The sequence below is a fragment of the Balearica regulorum genome, chromosome 21 (genome assembly GCF_011004875.1).
Source record: "Balearica regulorum gibbericeps isolate bBalReg1 chromosome 21, bBalReg1.pri, whole genome shotgun sequence".
Lineage (NCBI taxonomy): Eukaryota > Metazoa > Chordata > Aves > Gruiformes > Gruidae > Balearica > Balearica regulorum.
In genome coordinates, this window is record NC_046204.1 from 8,127,797 (window position 1) to 8,145,676 (window position 17,880).

The window sequence follows — 17,880 nt, forward strand, 5'->3', positions numbered from 1 at the left end:
AATGTCTGGGAAGGGTAGATACGGCTTTACTGGGTACTGAAGAAGCATTTCTGCAGAACTGATGTGGATTTTGGGGACTCTGAGCCCAGAAACCAGCAGCAACAGGATACGAACAGGCACGACAACACTGTGGAGCGGTGCGTTGCTGCTATCCGCAGCCTTTCAACTCGGATGAATCCGAGGAGAAGCCAGTGAGAGGAGATGACGCCAAGGCCTGTACGAATCAGCTGCGTTACGAACCTTTGGGAGGCAGATCACAGCTACTGCAGCTTGACGATGCGTCACTGCAGGCCAAATATTCACACCGCTGCACAGAAATCTGTCACTTTTCCTGATAGATTTTTCCCTCATGCCTTTTCACACATTCAGCAAGATTCCGTGAGCATGGACAAGCCGCTTACCAGATTCCTTGGCTTTGTTCCTCTCCGCCTCTGTGCTGTTTCTGTCCATCTCCATGCCGCCTGTTAACTGCTTCACCGTCTCCAGCATCTCTCTCCGTTGCTCCTCTTGTGCCTGATTGTCGAGCAGCAGCTCTTTACTGCTGCTGCCCCGTAGGAAGGTGTTGGGACGGGACAGGGAAGGTGGGAGAGGTTTGTCGTTCTTCTCCCTGCCCATGCTCCCGCGACTGCGGAACAAAACCACACGTGCTTAAAGTGTATGCTACGAGTAACTCCTGCTCGTGATGCTGGTGGTGTTAGACGAGATACTGGATAGATTTATAATAACTGCAGGGAAAAATCTCACAACCCAGACCCAGCAGGATTGTTGTCTCAACTTTTTACAGTTGTAGCTACACAGAATATAATCAAAATGAACTCAAATCTCAGAGATGCTTCCTAGAGAACACACAGAGAAGCAGTAAAGTCTTTACAGCACCCATTTGATATGTAGAATGGTGAATTTTATAATGCAAAGGCACTGTTTTACTGTGAAATGCTACGAGCAGTGTACTTTTTACCCATTTATTTACAAATAGCTTCTGAATAGTGAAGGCTACCAGCAGCAGGTGACAAGGATCTGTCGTATTAATTACTGCGTCAATGAGTAAGACGGGCAAAACAATGCCAAAATGGAATAATCCCCAGGTAAGCCAGAGTTTTAGGTGAATTAGGAGGGAAAACAACAGTGGGACAAACCCAAGAAAACATTCCAGCAGCTGGTGTGTACTGGAAGGAAGAGCCAGTGACATTTTAAATGAACTGTACATTTATAAACCATGCCTAGAGTTAATAAATTATTAAGGGTTAATACATGTTTCATGCGACAAGCTGGAGTGGCTGTAGCTCTGATGAAATTGAGGTGCGTGAGAGCACTGTGCAGCCTTACGCACGCATCGCGTGACGGGCAGGCTGGGTCACACCTCAGGGGAAGGGTCAGACACAGCCAGAGAGCTTTAAGAGCCCGGCTAAATTTTGGAATCTTTTTCTGGATAAAGAAACCTGCTGACCTGGCTGAATCCATGAGCACTGAATGCAACCCACATAGCTATTTCTTAGAAAATTTTATCTAAAGAGTTTTTAACCTAGCAAATGTATCTTTTAGATAAAGGGTGACGGAGAAGTGGAAACTAGAACGTTCACCATCATGGTTTTAAAAATTCACACCGCCTGTCTCTCCTATGATATTACAAAAGGTGCATGTGTTTTAAGTTAGCTCAAAGGGAGGGAAAAAGACCCAGCCATTCCTGGAAACTCAGTGACATTCTCTTCTTTCTGTGTGCTGGTAACTAAAGCAGCAAGTGAAAAGCGCAGGTGTACAGACAGCGGAAGGGAAAATCACCGGCGGACCGGAGCTCACCTAGTTAAGGCCCTGCGAGAATCTAATTCTGAGGATGCGGATGAGGCAGATACAGATGAGACTGGAGGCTGCAGTGCAGAAAATCTGTTCAAACTAGTGGCACTTGGTCGTAAGGAGTCTGGGAGATTGTAAAGACAACACAAAGAAGAGCAACAAGGTCAGTAGCCAATGACACCTTGGCATCACAAAATCCTTTAGGCAATCACTGGTTTCGAAGTGATGGGGAGAGAACCGAAGGGAAAGGGCTGGTCCTGCCCCACTTTAACCCTGCTTCTCCGGCAGGCACACACACAGACGAGTACTCCCACCCAAATCCACCCCTGGTGAGGACGGCTGGTAGCAGGGCAGAGGGTGAGGGCCCGTCCTGACTTACCCATCTCGCTTGCCTTTGCTCCACCGCTGCTGCCCTTTCCCCAGCTGCCCAACTGGGCTTTAGGCACAAGCTGAATCTTCTCATCTATTGTGGGCTGTAAAATACACCAAGACACACCATTACAGGCGAAAATCGTAGGTTGTAATTATAAATGGGGCATTTTTTTGGCAACAATCCCTATCTTGTGAATACCAAAACGTGCTTTAACACATTTTTGGAAGACTGAGGATCCTAGCCAAAGGCAGAGGATGCAAACAACAAAGGCCACTGCCAACAGCATGAACGCAACGCGTTCACAGTGACCAGGAGCTGCTTTTTATCGGGAACTCTGAAGCTCAGTAAGGAGGAAGCAGCACAGTGTATCAGTACTTGAAAGGTGTGCAGTTTGCTTGTGATGAATAAATGGTTCTGCTGCCCGCTCCACCTACCAGTCACGGCTTTGTGGGGAATCCGCACGGTAACAAACAGAATTCACAGGGTGAACAATAACAACAGGTTGCAGAACTTGGAGGGAAAAACTAGTGTCTGACAAGAAGAGATTTCACAATGCTCAGTAGGTGAATTTATTGACAAGGAGGTTGTGACCCCGCAGATCTCTTTGTAGGAGCTCCTCTTGCCTTCTGACAACGTAGCTCTTGTGGAGGTAGCTCTATTTGTACTGTACTGGTACTAAATGGAGTAGAAGGACTTTTCCCAGGTGAGCTGCAAGTCCAGACAAAAGCAGGCTGAATTCCTCCTGCTAATTAAGTTTTGGAGTCTTTGTTTTATGACTTTCACAAGGAACAAACTGAGCTTGATCTGCAGAAGCGCTACAGTTAGTCCAGGTTCTACTTTACAGCGCTCCGAGCATCCAGGCACTGAGAGTAAAATTCAGGGAGAGTGACATTAATTGGGACAAGGGAATGTCTAGGAATCACCCTGATTCATGTGAAAGATGGAGTTCTCCTCGGCAAGAAATCCCAAAGCTGTTCTGAAGAAAGGGGAAATCTCCAAGCTTGCCTAACCTGCAGCCTGAAATAAATGTCCCCGAACCACCACTTTAATGGTAAAATAACAGGAAGGTGCTCATCTGGAGGATGGGGGTGAAAATTTAACACATACTGAGGGATGCGACTGCACCACACACAAGTCCAGAAACACTGTAAAAGTGGACACAGCTCTTCTCATACTACTTGAACCTTTCAAACCCAGAGCGCTGCCATCTGTGACACGTCAGGAATAGGGTTTTTTTTCAAACTGAATGTGTCATCCTCATTCTACTAAGAAGCAGCATTAGAACAGGAGCTTGAGAACTTGAGGCAGCAAAGGATTTCTATCAGACAGGTGTCTGAGTCACCTTCTGTAATAGCCACGTAGGCGTTCCATCACCATCACACACGATACCCCGACTCGCACTCTCTTTTTATCATTTGATAAAATGCTGATTTTCCAACTAAGAGAACTTCTGGGTCACTAAAAGGACACTATGAACCTGAGAAAAAGTGTACGCATACTCCTTTCCCTTAGAACAAGCAAAACAGGAACATTTAGAAGACAACAGTGTCTTCCTTTGTGCTTTATTTATGCACAGTACTAACTCTGTGGATTTAAAATGTCCCCAAAAAAATGAGTTTGGACCTGTAAACACCATAACAGACACCATGGTCTTTCCTAGACAGATACAGTGGGGTAAGGCCTCGGTATTTCTGTTGCTCTCAATGAGTCTCATGCTGGCACCTACCTTGGTGATTTTAAGGAACTTGGTGGGGTCCAGCACTCTGCTGTTCTTTGCCCCCTGCACAGTGTTCCAACCGCCTTCATCGACCCGCTGGACACCTGCCAGATGACAAACACAACCGCCTTTAGCTCATCCCTGCCGCTCCAGCAGCACCCCAGGAGAACAGAGGCGATAGTCTCCAAGTTCAACAGGAGGAGGAAAAGAAGATGGTGTGTTTCTGCTAAGCCTCAGCACAATTCTGTGCAGAAATCCTGTCCTTCAGAGTGTTTCTTCAGACCAAAATGACATAACTAGCTTGCCTGACTTTATTATTACAAAATAGCCTTGACATAAAAGACCTCACTATTTTCAAGGGCTGGTTTTGGTAGCAGTCCTTCCTGGCTAGATTCCTTGGTGTGTGTCCTTGCAATCTGGATATGGCTGCGCATACCGCGCGCTCACAAGCTCACAAAAGGCACAGACGACACGTCTTCGCTACCCCAAAGCTGCACGTGCTGCACAGATTTCAGACACAGAACCACTCAGGCCCTCCCAAGTTCCTTACCTTCTCCTGATGTCAGTTTTAGGATAATTAAAACAAAATCTACGTGTATTTTCTTCATGCCCTGATTTCACGGCACTTTCATTTGACAATTCCTAGTATTAAAGAATCCCAAAGATGACTTTCTCCTCACCCTGCTCTGTCCCAGTCTTCGTTTTCCCAGTCACTCCAAATTCATCTTCAGGTAGTGCCAGCCTCAAGGCTGGCAGAAGTTTAAGGTAACACCAAGACACTTTCTCATGCCGAGTTAACACCTCACAACTTTAACAGCTAAAGACAACATGGTTAGTCTTGAAATTAGACACTATTCTCTTGAAATTAGATTCTGCTGTACGCAAGAATGGATGGCAAATCTGACTCCTACGTAGCAACTTGTTATATAGATTTCTGGCAGCCTGTCACAAAATCAAATATGGTTTGCATGAAGGTGAAAACTTAAGCACTGTTGGCTCGTGATTGTTTATTTTTACCCAAGGGATTTGCCCCCCAAAAATCCAGACAGCCAACCCAGGGGAAGTCTGTTCCTTCTCCAGCCTCAGCCATAACCAGGCCCCAGTTCCCTTTGCTCATTACACTTAGGAAAGAAAGAACAGATTTTTTTCTTTTTTCTTTTGTGGGATTCCCTCCATGGCCACTGGATGTGAAATGAGTGAAACGAGCAGCCAACTTGGCTTTTACTTTACCCGGTCTCCTCTTCTCTTTGGTCATGAGTTGTTGGACTTTCCTCTGTTCTTCTTGCTCTTCAATCTTGGCTTCTTTATGAATCTGCTCGATGGTCTTCGGGCCCTGGTCCGCCCTCCGTGACACCCAGTTGCACTAGGAAAGAAGCAAACACGTGCTCAGAGATACTTCCAGGGGAGCATCGTAAACGGGCTGTTTCGAACACTGCGAGTGAGGCCTGGTCCTCCCACCCTTGTAATGTCTCCGAGAGGCTGCTCCTCGAGGGACTGGCGGAGGTTTTGTGGAGCTGGGTCAGGATTATCCCAGCAGCACAGGCCAAAGCTGTGCGCTCTGGTATACAGACTGTGCTATGTGTTTCGGTGGAGAACCAAGGCTGCAGTCAAGTCCTGACTTTGGAGAGGCATGGCTGAATTCAAGACTTTTTAACCCCTAGCATCCTGCACATTCCGAGCTTTCCCATCTTTCTAGGTTCAGAGGAAGAGAAGGACTAGAGGGAGGCTGCTGTCACTCTCTGTCCGTTTATTACTGACACTGTTCGTTGGTGCCCTTCCTCCAAGCTTGAGGAAAAACAAAAAGAAACCCTGAAAATAAAGCAAGAAGTGTGTTTTATCTGGAGATGGTGCTTTGCCACTCCAGGGATCGTGATGGCTCAGACAGGAATCCTGCAGAGAGAGGTGGAGCTGTCTCTCCACAAAACATTTCCACTGCTTGATGTGTCTATTCAACCATACGCTGCACAGATCCATCCATCCCCACAATAACCAGACTGTCTCTAGATCTTGCTACAACCTCATTACAACTTTTGGGGTAATTATCTTTGCATACCCTGCAGTCAGAAAAGTGACTTCAGCCTCCACAAAACCCCAAATCAGCTTCAAAAAGCTCTCTGAGGTATGAGTAAAACCCGCTAAGGACTTCAGTGCTGTCCCATGGCTAAAGCCATGCTGCTATCAGCACCTGCACGGGTGAAATTACAGGTGCAACCCGCAGTCACACCTTCAAGCCCATGGTGTAGAGACACCCTTTGCCGTACGAGACACCAGCTTTAACGCCTTGGCTACATTCAAAACCATCGCTCGATTACAACATGGGCAGGTCCCTGCCTGCACTTGTCTACACCAGGTTATTAACTGTTGGACCCGCCATCGTCACATTCTGATGGAGCACAGACTCCGTTTGCTTCCGTCTGCACAACGTGGCCAGTAAACAACTAGCAGACTCCTGGCTGCACTAGCAGTAGCTAACAGAGGATCACCTTTCGATGAAATCCATTCTGCCATGACAAAGAGCCCTCAGTTTTTACAGCCGTGCTAACTGGTCCCCCTCACTCGCGGGGTACGAATTCCAGAGGTGAAACGGGACAAGCTCTTTTACTTACTGGAGTTGGTACCTACCAGTCTGAGGTCTATTACATCCTGAAGCATGAACCGAATCCTTGAAGATGTTTTCCTCTCTTTCACAATCTTCTCCATCTGATTAAAATACTGGTCCATGCGAGGCTACACAAGAGAAACATCATCATGAGTGTGTCTTGGATAGAAATGAAAAGACTCCCAGAGGTGGGGAGTCAGCCAGTTCTGCACTACAGCATTTCTCCGCCAGAACCACGTCTGGGGACCCAGAGCTGCTCTCTGGAGAAGCGAGTGCTGGGTGTTGTACGCTCCTCAGGTTGGATTTCAGTGTGCGCAGTGCAGGATGTGCAGGAAATGAGGCACAAGTCTGCGGGCACCTCCTTTGTTCAGCACGCGCTTTCTCTGCATTTTTAATTACTTAAATAAGCTACACTGTCTGCTTGTACTTAATAAACTTGCCATCCGTTAAAAAAAACCCAACAAAACAATGTGGTTTTTTTCATGGTACAGCTAAGCTGATCTGCTGGCTAACTGCCACTGAAAAGGGGAGTCCTGCTCTACCTCTGAGCTCCTCCTTTTCGTATCAGCATGGGTGCTCAACCGAGAAAAACTGGCTGAGGAACTAGAGGCATAAAACTAACCCTGCGCCCATCATTTCGATGCTTTACCTCCCTGAACTGGCTCAGCCGGGGTCAGGCAAGGGAAGCGAGGACAGCAGCACCGCTTCTCTCGGCAAGAAGCGGTTCAACAAGCTTAGCTGTAGTATGAAACCCCACCAGCTCCTTTTCATTCAAAAAGTTGTGATGTGATGGAATCCAAACCAGTTTGCACTAAGACATGAAATGGTATCGTTAGAGAAGCCTCCGTTAGTCTAAATGTAACTCGCCAGGCTCTAAAAAAAACTTTTCTCCCCAAATGGGGGCTCTGGCTGTTTTAAACAAAAAGTTTCAGGGCAGTTTTATAAAACATTTCCCACTCCCTTCACTAAAAACTAGTTAAACCCTCTTCCTTACACTTAAACAAAAACAAGAAAAACCCTGTTAAAATTTGGTTCTGGCCTTGCCTTGGAACATTTCAGCTCTGAGAGCAAATGTTTCCAAAGTTAGGAATGATGGGGAAAATATTTAGAATGGACTTGGGCCAGAAACTTTAATTATAACTATCACTAACACTTCAGCTTCAATAAAACCACGTAATAAAACATCTACCCCATTAATAGAAAATAAATAAAGGATTCTCACTCAATCTCAATAGAAATAACAAAGCACAAAGACAGGACACGGGGCAGCTCCTCACAACGGGTAACACGACATTTCCCTGCTGCGTGCACACTCCGTGCTGCACAGTGCCACGACTCAAGCTTGCAGAACTGGCCAGCGCACCAAAAAGTTGGCTTTTACGGTGTTTCCACGCTCGAAAAGACCAAAACAGCATCCAGGACTCATCCAGCATGACCTCAGTTGCTGCTTAGAAGTCAGAGCCTGTTTTCTTCCCAAAGCACGTGGAGAAATTTAATCCTCGCTTCTGGCACTTCCAAACCTCCATCAATAACGCACACGCTGTTGCATTAACAACGCACGGTATTTAGCCTGGGGGATTAGTGGTAAACTACGCTGTTTTGGTCAATGCTCCGCAAAACAGTTCGGAAAACTGGATTTGATCTGCCATGACCCTTGCAATCCAGCGGCACCGTAAGGGAACTCCCTTCCCCGAGCAGCTGAAAACAATTTGCTCAGTTTGTTTCCAGAGTTTGACTGATTTCTGACAAAACCCTCAACTGCTTTTTCATCCCAAGCCTGCCTTTGCGAAGGAGAAGCAGAATGTCTGCGCCAAGAGAAGCTTATCGAGTGCGTAATGCTCTGTGCTACATATACACGTTTGTTGGAAAAATCAGGAGGAGGCTGCTGTGTCAAAACAGCTGCTCCGTTCTGGCACGGCTGGAGGTGAGGATGACACAAAATAAATGTGTCCACCAACATTCAGGTGGGGGCTTTGGCCAGTTAATGGGGATTTTTTTTTAGATTTAACTCAATACATTCAGTGGTGGATTCTGTTGGTACTATAAACCTTCAACGGTAAAGAAATAACTCCTTAGCAACTACAGATAAGAGGTAAATTCTATTTGGAAAAAGAAACCCCATAGGGTATGTTGAGCACTTTTAGAGCGTTTGCTTGGATGAAATATTTGGAAACAAGTAGCGACCGGAGAGCCCTGTTGAAAATGATACAGAATCTATTAGAAAGGGGCAGAGCCAGGTCATGATGAAACATCCACAAAAGAGCGGATGATTTCCTCATGTCGTACAGAAATTCCTGAAGAAAAAAAATAAATATAAATCCTCAAATAAAAACACCCCACACCCATTTTTCCATCCGTGCCCTGAAAGCCTCATCCCTCACTCCTGGTCCTGCCCTACCTTTGCTTTCTCAAAGTCCAGGTCCTTGCCAATGGTCGTTAGCAGGCGGCAAAGGCACTCGAGGGACTCCTCGTCGTGGTTTTTCAGCAGCTTTACCACGCAGTCATGCATGATAGCCTCCGTCAGCATTTTTAGTTTGAAAAGCTCGCCAATGAACTTTATATTCCCAATGGATCTCCGTCGGGCTTTGTCCTTGGCCTCTTCCAGCTCGTCATGGAGCCGTGTCTTCTCCTCTGGCTGTAAAACAGAAAAACAGCTCTAAAAACCCATGTTCACAGAGCACGGAATTCTTCAAAAGATCCAGTTTTACGTTTATAGTTGTTGTCCCTGTTTACTCTTTTTCTCTCAAAACCCAAAAGGAGGCTGGTATAAACCTGCTAATCAAGGCAAATATTTTTTATTATACTCAGCCGCAGTGACAGAATGAAACTCTCAACTCCAAAATTCCCCCCCCAAATCGACTGCCATCTTCAAAAGAGATCATTTTCAGAGGGAGCGCTGAGAATTTATGGGGAAAAAAATACCACTTACAGTGGTAGCGGCTTCAAGTTCTTTCTGCTTCTTTTCAAAGACGTCATCGTCAGCCTTGTCCTTTTCAAACTCCTTCTGGCAGCGATTTAATAGCAACTTGCGGAAATTTACTGTGCTCCCAGGTTTGTCTGCCATGGGCACTTTCAGCTGTAGAGAAGGAAGAAAAACATTAGCAGAAATTCAGCTAAAACTACAGGTGAGCGAGGTTTTCTACAAACCGTCGATTACATTTTATTATGCACTTCATATTCAGCAACGCCAGGCTGCAAGGCTATGATAGTTAAGCATCACGTCACGATTTCCAGTGGAGTTTTACATTTCATATGTAAAGTCGCACTCAAAACTTGGCTGGCAGCACCTCTGCCTGGAGACAGATTACATTTCCATTCACAGGACCCTTTAAAAAGGCACGCTGCCTCAAAATACTCCCGTGACATGCTGAAGACTTTGGAGCTGTGCTCCTTCATTGTGCGTCGTGATGGATCAAGGAGAGAAAGGGGTTATTTCGTCCCAAATTCACCACCTGAAAACTAGCCGGCCCCAGCTTGGCTCGGCACTTTGGGCTCCTCTTTGAAGCAAGAGAGAAATCGAACTTTCCAAACACGACGACCAGGCAGAGCAAAGCCTCCTCAACTCCAAATACCACCCCTTCCACACAAAGCCCTCTGCCTGCAGGCATGGCCAATGAACCTAGAAGAAATCCGTCATCACGTAAATGATTTATTTACGTTCAGAAATGAACATTTAACTGCTCTTGCCATGTTTATACTGCTGCCAATCAGTCCACGGGAATAATGTGAAGAACATTCATCCGTGCAGAGGAATTCCCCATTTGACTTTGGCAGCTCTTACCGTTACAAGACATCTGCACATGTTGGCGTACGCCACCGAGAAGCTCGGTTCATCGATAGCCTTCTCAAAGACCAGGTCGATGACTCCCTTCAGCCTCTCTTCTGTATCTACCGTCAGGTCTGTCACTTGCTTCATGAGCTGATTGAACATCTGGGGCGTCAGCTTGTTCAAGATGCTTCGTACCTTGCGGAACAGCTCCTAAAGGACAGAAAAAAACTTGAAGTTTAGGCACAAATCGAGCAAGTGGCTTTCAAGAATGAGCTAGGATGCATCTTAAAGGTGAACGGAGATGATGTCCTGTAGGAACTTCCTAGAAGTTCAGTTACACACAGACCCACATTTGGGCACAGTCCAGCTCCAGTCCTAACTCAGCAACCGGCTACCAAAGATTTCTGGAAACTCTTGAATACTTTTTTTTGAGTGCGACAGAGGCACAAAGCCCTTGCTGTCACCCAACCGAAATATTCTTCTTGATATCAATTTAGTCATGAGATATAAATTCACTGGGAGTGGCCACCTTCTCCCTCAACCAGAGGTAATCAACTTCTATATTTACTTCAAGGAACGTTTTTTTCTCTCCTATCCAGAATGATAATTAGGTCAACAACACTGCCGTTAGCCCCGAGAACAGAATTCCAGTGTCCTTCAAATCTATCCCAACTTATCCTACAAATTACAAGCCTGACCACCAGGCAAATACCTCAACCTGGCGGGGAGAAGGACACAGAGAAGACTTCAGAGACAGCGTTGTTGGGCTGGGCAGGACAAACTGACAGAGGAACCTCAGTCCTGCTGAGGTTCAGGGCAGAAACGTGGTCTAAAAGGGGATGAAAAGCAAGTTCTGTGCTGGAAGCCTGAGGTTGTTTGCTTTAGAATGGAGACAGAAATATTCTAGTAAAATAGCAATAGAAAAACAATCCTGGAAGAGAGGTAGTAGGTTGTCTGGTGTTCCCTATTTAGACTTGCTTAATATACAGGATTGCCATTTAAACTCCAGGTCAGGAATAATCATGTGAAAAAAAATAATCAAGGTAGGGGAAAGCCAAGATTCAAACTGGAATTCATTGCTCTGTTTTACTCTCTTACACAACAACAAAGGCAAATCACCATCCTCGTCCTGTGACAGACTGCCGTCCTCAGAAGTGCTTGCTAATGCTCTCACCTGGGTTTTGACATTTTCTGGGTCCTCGGTTTGGTTTTCTCTCTTCAGGCTCGGCTTCCAGGCGTTCTCTGCCTTCTTCAGGTGGACATCCTCCTTCACACACACGGTGATGATCTTCCTGGGCTCTCTCCTCTGGCCTGGCTGAGATCTCCTCGGTCCAACATTCAACAACTAGGACAAAAACATTCCTTGTTATATCCCCTTTTTAAACTCCCATCTCAATAAACCACTCCGGGGCGCATGCCAACGCCGACATTCAGCAACTCCTCCTGGGACTTTGAGGACTCTCTCTGACCCAACACACCGGTCTGGGCTGGTCAGAGGGAACACGAAGACACCAAACACATTTTTTTTCGGGCAGCTTTTCCCAAAAAAGATATGGGATGACCACTGCCTACACGCATCGATGATGCTCCGGCTGCCGCTTAAATGCTGCAGAACTCAACCTGACCAAAACGGCCAGAAACTGTGTAACTGAGATATCATAGCAAAGGCATATTTAAGGATTAAATTAGTCCTTACATGCCATCCCAAGCAATTAGATAATGAGAAATCAGCAGCTCTGCCAAAACCATCAAGTTTTGCTGGAAATTGCTTCAAACAGAGCCACTTTGAGACAGGAATTCTACAAAACACACTGAATTAGTGCTGCTCCTGCATTGTAGAAACACAGATCCTAACAGAAGGGAAACACGTTACTTTGTTTGAAACAGCATCAAGCGCTTCCTGCAATCCTGTGCAACGTGATGCTCTTCCACGTCAAATCAGGTAGGAAAACTGCCGAAACCGGGGAGTTTTTCATCAGTTGTACAAGTGATAGGTCAACAAGACACCCCCAAACTCCCTCCTCATCATCTGGGAGCTTACGACTGTGGACTAAAGGTATCGAATGCTGTTGGGAGGTGATTTTTCCCCTGTACTCTTTCGTATTTCTGAACTCATTTATTAGGAATGTCCAACCTCAACGTAAAAACTAACGCAGCAACTGAACTCCGTTGTCAAACCCCGTTCCTTTCCACAGAAGTAATTAATCTCTCCAGTGGGCAGCAGGCAGCCTCCCCCATGAAAGGTGGGCCATTTAAAATGTTTCCTTGTTCAACCAAGGGACTCAATGAGCATCAGAGAGGCAAAACCATCTCAGTTATTCAAACAGCTTCACTAAATACGGGAGGAAAGTGCTTTTAGCTGGTGCCTCTCGTGTCACATATCGGCCCCAAACCCGTTTTTGAACTGTTAAAAACCACGAAGCCTTCCTTAAAGGCAGGAGCTTGTTTCTGCGATTTGAACTGCTCTGCTTCGACAACGTAAACGTGTGCCACTGATGAAAGGGAACGAACACGATCACCGCCACTGCTGGTGTTCTCGTTTGGGCTTCGTTATGTGATAACAGCAACGGAACAAGAGGTTATCACCAGACAACGACCTCACGCCATGACATGCTTCACACAGTGAGGCAATGCATGGAAGAGGCTACACGGTGCAGCGTGTAAGTGTAGGAAGAGCTCTGTTCAGATCCCGCTGGCACGCACAGGAATAACCCATCAGATCACTCCAGCTTTGTTGGGCCATGCCGTAACCGTAACGCAACCACGCGAGTCGATCACTCCCGAGAAATCAACAGTGGAACGAGAGAGCACGAACAGGGAGCCTTCGCGATGCTTTTGTGTGTTAGATGCCTTCCTGCAACAGCTGTCAATCCCTCCCTACGACCCTCGATCGACACCAGTATGATGCAGCAAACTGCTTCACAGCCTTGCCTTGAGACATCCGCTCCGTTTTTATGCAATTTCACACAACTTTGCTGCCCAGGTTCTAACCATGCTGCAAACCTGTGGCCGTGGAAAGAAGAAACTTCCCTCCAGCTGAAAAACCAGACAATAACGCAACAGAAAACTGACCGGTTTCAGCCATGCGCACTAGACCCCATCGCACGCGGAAAGCTTGGTAACCAGAGCCAGACTGGCCGTGTGCCCTGAAAATCACCATGTTTGGGCTCATTTCTCCCAAAAACCCGGGCAAAGCTGATGAGAAGTAACCTGCGGCTGCCCTGGCTCCCTAGCGCAGAGGCAGCTCCGGTCTGAAGGACCTTCCAACCGCAGCCAGGCTGTAACGGGCGAGGACAGAACCGCAGAGGCACGGCGATTCCTCAGGAACGGGTCCTCACAAAGCCGAAGCGTTGGCTTTTAGAGCTAACTAAGGCTCCAGAAGGAGGTGATGACTATTTCCCTTGCAAAACTGACGGATGCAAGGACCACTCTTCGCATCTCCTGAATATCAGCACGTTACGTGTCACAGCGGCCGCAAATCTGACTGCTTCGAGACCAGACCTTGAAGTGCATTAATGGAACAAAAGCCTTCCTTAAGGTTGTATTTTTTTAAATATCTGAATAAACTTGTTTCGAACTGGTCGATTAGGTTTTAAAAGCAGTGAACAGAAGCCTCCTTTGAATGTGTAATAAAATAACCTACAGATCAAATTTTTAACAGAGAAAAGCTGGGGATTTTTGGTTCCAAATTTACAAAGCGGGAAGTTAAAGAGGCACTTGAGCTCATGCCTGGTCCCCTTTTTGTAACCCAGGCCAAGTAAATAATAATGTTCTGTAGCACCTGCGATTACAGCACTACTGCTTGCGCTGAAATAATACTTTCCACCAAAGGCACGGAGAAGTGCTTACCAGATGTTACTACGTTAATCTGAATTACCTGACTTCTGGATGAAGAGGGGGGGGAAAAAAGGGAAGCAGAAAGAAACCGGACGAGCCTCCTGCGGAGGAGCCAAAAACTCACAGCAACACCATATGACTTGGTGCTCTCCCTCCCTCCCGGCCTGCTTCTGCTCCTAGCGCACAAGTCACCGAAACGTTTTAAAAAACATCCAAGACATTAAAGAACTGCTTCTCCCTCTACAACAGGCTTCAAACGCAGACGACAAATTTGAGGTTAGACGTGAGAAGTGATTCTGCCTTCCAGGGAAGCACAAGAATCGAGGCGACTCGAGTTTCCATCGCCTCTCAGGAAGGATAAGAGCAGACGCATCCCACCTCAGCGCGCAGGGACGGACCGGTCCTCTCCAACCCTATTTCCCTGCGTTTGGATCCCGTTACCCGCTGCGCTCATCTAACTTCTTGTCTATATCAAAAAGTGGTTTTTCAGCTGTATTTTGTTCCCGTACAATTACACCCCTTCTGTCATTTGACGCGACATTCGTTAGTTCTAACAACGATCATACAACACGTTTAAGCGAAAAGAAGGAAATAAATAAAGACAAAAGCCAAGAAAGCAAAACAAAAGATTCTCAACGTGCCGAAAGCTGGTTAGCACTGAGCTGCTCAACATTATTTTGAGGGTAAGGAAGAGGCAGCGGGGTTTAATGGTTTATGGGCATGGCCTGTGTAGAGGTGGAATGACCGAGCGGACAGACAGCGTACACGCAGATTTTTGCCATGCTTTACGAGAAGATAACGTTTGATTTTGCTCGGGGCTGAAAACCCTCACATCCTATAACCACCGACGTCACAGGACAGCAGGGCTTGTTAAATAACGTTACCTTCCGACCCTCCTCGAGAAAAAAAACGCAAAGAAAGGCTCTACTCTGTAAAGGCGCAAATGTAAGATGTATGTTATGTGCTGAATGCTCCAAATGAACGGGGTAAGCGGGACTTACCTTTTCTCCCCCTTTCCACAGGTCTGCAAAGTGCAGACCCCTCGCGGATCCCGCTCAGGCCAACGTCCCAGCATGCCCTCAGCTGGTGATGTCCCACCCACCACTGAAGACTGCCTAGAGGGGTACAATGCAAGTCTTGTTTCTTTTTTTTTTTTTTTTTTTCTAATTGCTTTTAAACACTGTTGCACCTTTTTGTAAAGTTTTCTACCGGTCGTTCTTTATCAACGGTGGGCATTAGGGGGGGAAAAAAAAAAAAAAAAAAAAAAGACAACTCTACAAAAAGGTGCAAAGATTGGGGAGGAAAAGGGGGGATTTGGCTTACCCCTATCGGCAGGTTCCTCAATGGTGGGTGAGGCGAGACCAAGAGAGGGCATGCTGGGGAACCGCACCGAGCCAGGGAGGGCAATCCAGGGTTGCTCTGCACTTTGCAGGCCTGCAGAAAGAGAAAGAGCGACAGGGGCGTTACCAAGATGCCGAGAGGCTCGGGGACATTCAGCGCACGGAAGATGAGAAGGCGCCGGAGTACAACCTGCAAGTCCGAAATATAGGAAGCGATGTCGACCTCAAACAGCAGCGAGGTTTCGGAACCGGGTGGCGCTCCGAGAGAAACCGCGACACCGAGGCTACTCCAAGACATGGACGCGAACCCCAGAACCGAGGCGGCGGCCACGAGACCGCTCTCAAACCAGACACACTACATCGACAAAAAATGGCTGGGTTTGACTCCGAGCCTCCTGGAAACCTGCACGCCTGGAAGTCGCGGTTATTCGGCAAACTCTTCGGAAACCAGCAGTTTTGGAAGATAAATGATGGCTACGTCATTAGATATATGTAGATGAATATATTGGATGTATCTTAATAGACAGATTAAAAAAAAAAAAATCAATGACTGCACTGAATGGAGGCAGCCTCCATCCTCCAGCTGCGGCTGACTGGGCAGCACCGTGCTGGGGAGCACCCGTACCCCAAGAACAAGGGATGGCAAAGGCAAGAAGGAAGAATTCAGAGAGGGATTTCAGAGTTTGGGCAAAGTCAGACACAGGGAAAAAGAAGAATAGGTGAAAGGAAAGCAGAGGAAAAGGCAGAAAAAATGAGGAATGAAGTGACTGAAGCAAAGCAACATGTGGAAGTATAGAGAAAGCAAGAACGTACACAGGCGCTGTGTATATAGATTTTACTAAAAAAAAAAAAGTAATCTATTTGCTCTATTGGCATGTTTTATGAATCAGACTCCTGCAATGACACACACTGACACCGGGCTGTTGTACGAGAAACGTGCATTCACACACGTGCAACTGCCAGCTCCTCAGGGTGGAAACATGTTTCCACACCTCTCGCGCGGGGAAATGGGGAAGAAGATCAAATCCATTTAAAACCGATACGTACCAGTTAAAAAAACATCCGCAACATTTTTCTCATTTGCCTAAAATTTTGCCAGCCAAGAAAACATCACCCTTGCATTCATCCTGACAAAACCAGAACCACCGGAGCATCTGAAGAGGCCCAAAAGCGTGAGGATGGACTTCATCGGTGTTAAGGCCAGTTTTTAAATTAGCAAGTTGGGGTAAACTCACACTTCCAGATACGTTTCTTCCCCCGGAGGTTTGCCTCCCAAAATCAGCAAAGGCTGGTGTGAAGTCTGGTCCTCGAGGCAGTATCCGAGGGTCCAGAGTTCTCAGTGGCAATTTCGGCTGATTGACCTGCATCGTGGAACAAAACAAACAAACAAACGGGAGCTGCTGAGTGGGTGCTGCAGCGGCCAAAATTCATCCAAGTCTACAGACAAACCATAATAGTCACATTTAACATCCAAATAAACGCTTTTAACAAGCCGTGCAAGTTTTATGCATCTACACCTACACTAAAAACAGACATTTAATTTACATCAGTCTTCAGCAGGTGACTATTGAGGAAATAGGTGGAGTTCAGAACCGTTTCAAAGCTGAGCATGACCTACAGAGGATAAAATTACAGCGACACGGGCCCATCTTCTGCAAAATGAATGTGATAGTCTTGGTTCAGGATCACAAAACTGCCACCTTCCCTCAAAGAAATCTCTTTTGTGTTAACGAGACAGATGGCTGACCGAGCAAAGGAAGCCAAAGCAGAGAGAGCAGTGAGAAGCAATCACGGAAAACTAGTAGGTGGATGAAATCGTTTTGGGAACAAAGCTGCGTTTTATAATTTGTCTGGGTATGAAATTCAGAGTGGAAATGCTTCTGCACATGAGAATCGCCTACATCCTGATTGGTGCTTGAACCTTGAGAGTGAATCTGTAGTGCTTACATCAAAATCAATGAACTACATAGTTCTAACCGAGCTGAGAATAAGGTCTTGGTGTCAGCACTTCAGAAATCACAAGTATTTCAATAAGCGCAGACATACAGCAGAGAAAATCACACCTGTAATAAGGCTGGATAGAAATCACACCACTTCTTGAGAGCCAAGGTTTAGAAGATCTTTTATTAGATCAGCTCTAACAATGACACAACTGTTTCAGACCAAAAGAAAAGAGTTTGCCCAAAAGCATGCCTATGCTTTCTGACCGTGGAGTTGAGCTAATAAAAGATACTGCATCTCCGTTCAGTCTTGCTTTGCCTTTATCCTTATGGCTTTATCTTTTTAAATTTCAATAGCTACCCAGTAGAACTTAATCCAGACAGAGACCATTAAAAACACTTCAGTTGTTAAATAATCTGCGCATGTTCATTAGGCACCAACGCCTCTATTTGGAGAATTTTGTGATGTGACAGCCGCCAAATATTTCCCCTTCCTGAGAAAATTCTGCATGGA

General features: G+C 46.3%; 1 protein-coding gene across 16 annotated transcripts in view; it reads right to left on the reverse strand.

The window, feature by feature from the left end:
* The window catches only part of EIF4G3 (eukaryotic translation initiation factor 4 gamma 3), a 140,894-nt gene that overhangs the window by 14,370 nt on the left and 108,644 nt on the right, over positions 1–17,880 (reverse strand). For 10 of the 16 annotated variants that reach the window (XM_075773372.1, XM_075773368.1, XM_075773362.1 and 7 more), the window contains 12 exons: positions 16,662–16,787; positions 15,410–15,520; positions 11,424–11,594; positions 10,262–10,459; positions 9,410–9,556; positions 8,879–9,115; positions 6,504–6,608; positions 5,112–5,244; positions 3,891–3,985; positions 2,171–2,264; positions 1,798–1,915; positions 402–625 (listed from right to left, as the gene is read on the reverse strand). In XM_075773372.1, coding sequence (XP_075629487.1) covers positions 402–625; positions 1,798–1,915; positions 2,171–2,264; positions 3,891–3,985; positions 5,112–5,244; positions 6,504–6,608; positions 8,879–9,115; positions 9,410–9,556; positions 10,262–10,459; positions 11,424–11,594; positions 15,410–15,520; positions 16,662–16,787 — 1,759 coding nt within the window. The remainder of the gene's footprint in view (positions 1–401; positions 626–1,797; positions 1,916–2,170; positions 2,265–3,890; positions 3,986–5,111; positions 5,245–6,503; positions 6,609–8,878; positions 9,116–9,409; positions 9,557–10,261; positions 10,460–11,423; positions 11,595–15,409; positions 15,521–16,661; positions 16,788–17,880) is intronic. The other 6 variants (XM_075773376.1, XM_075773373.1, XM_075773371.1 and 3 more) reach the window with 1 other exon arrangement.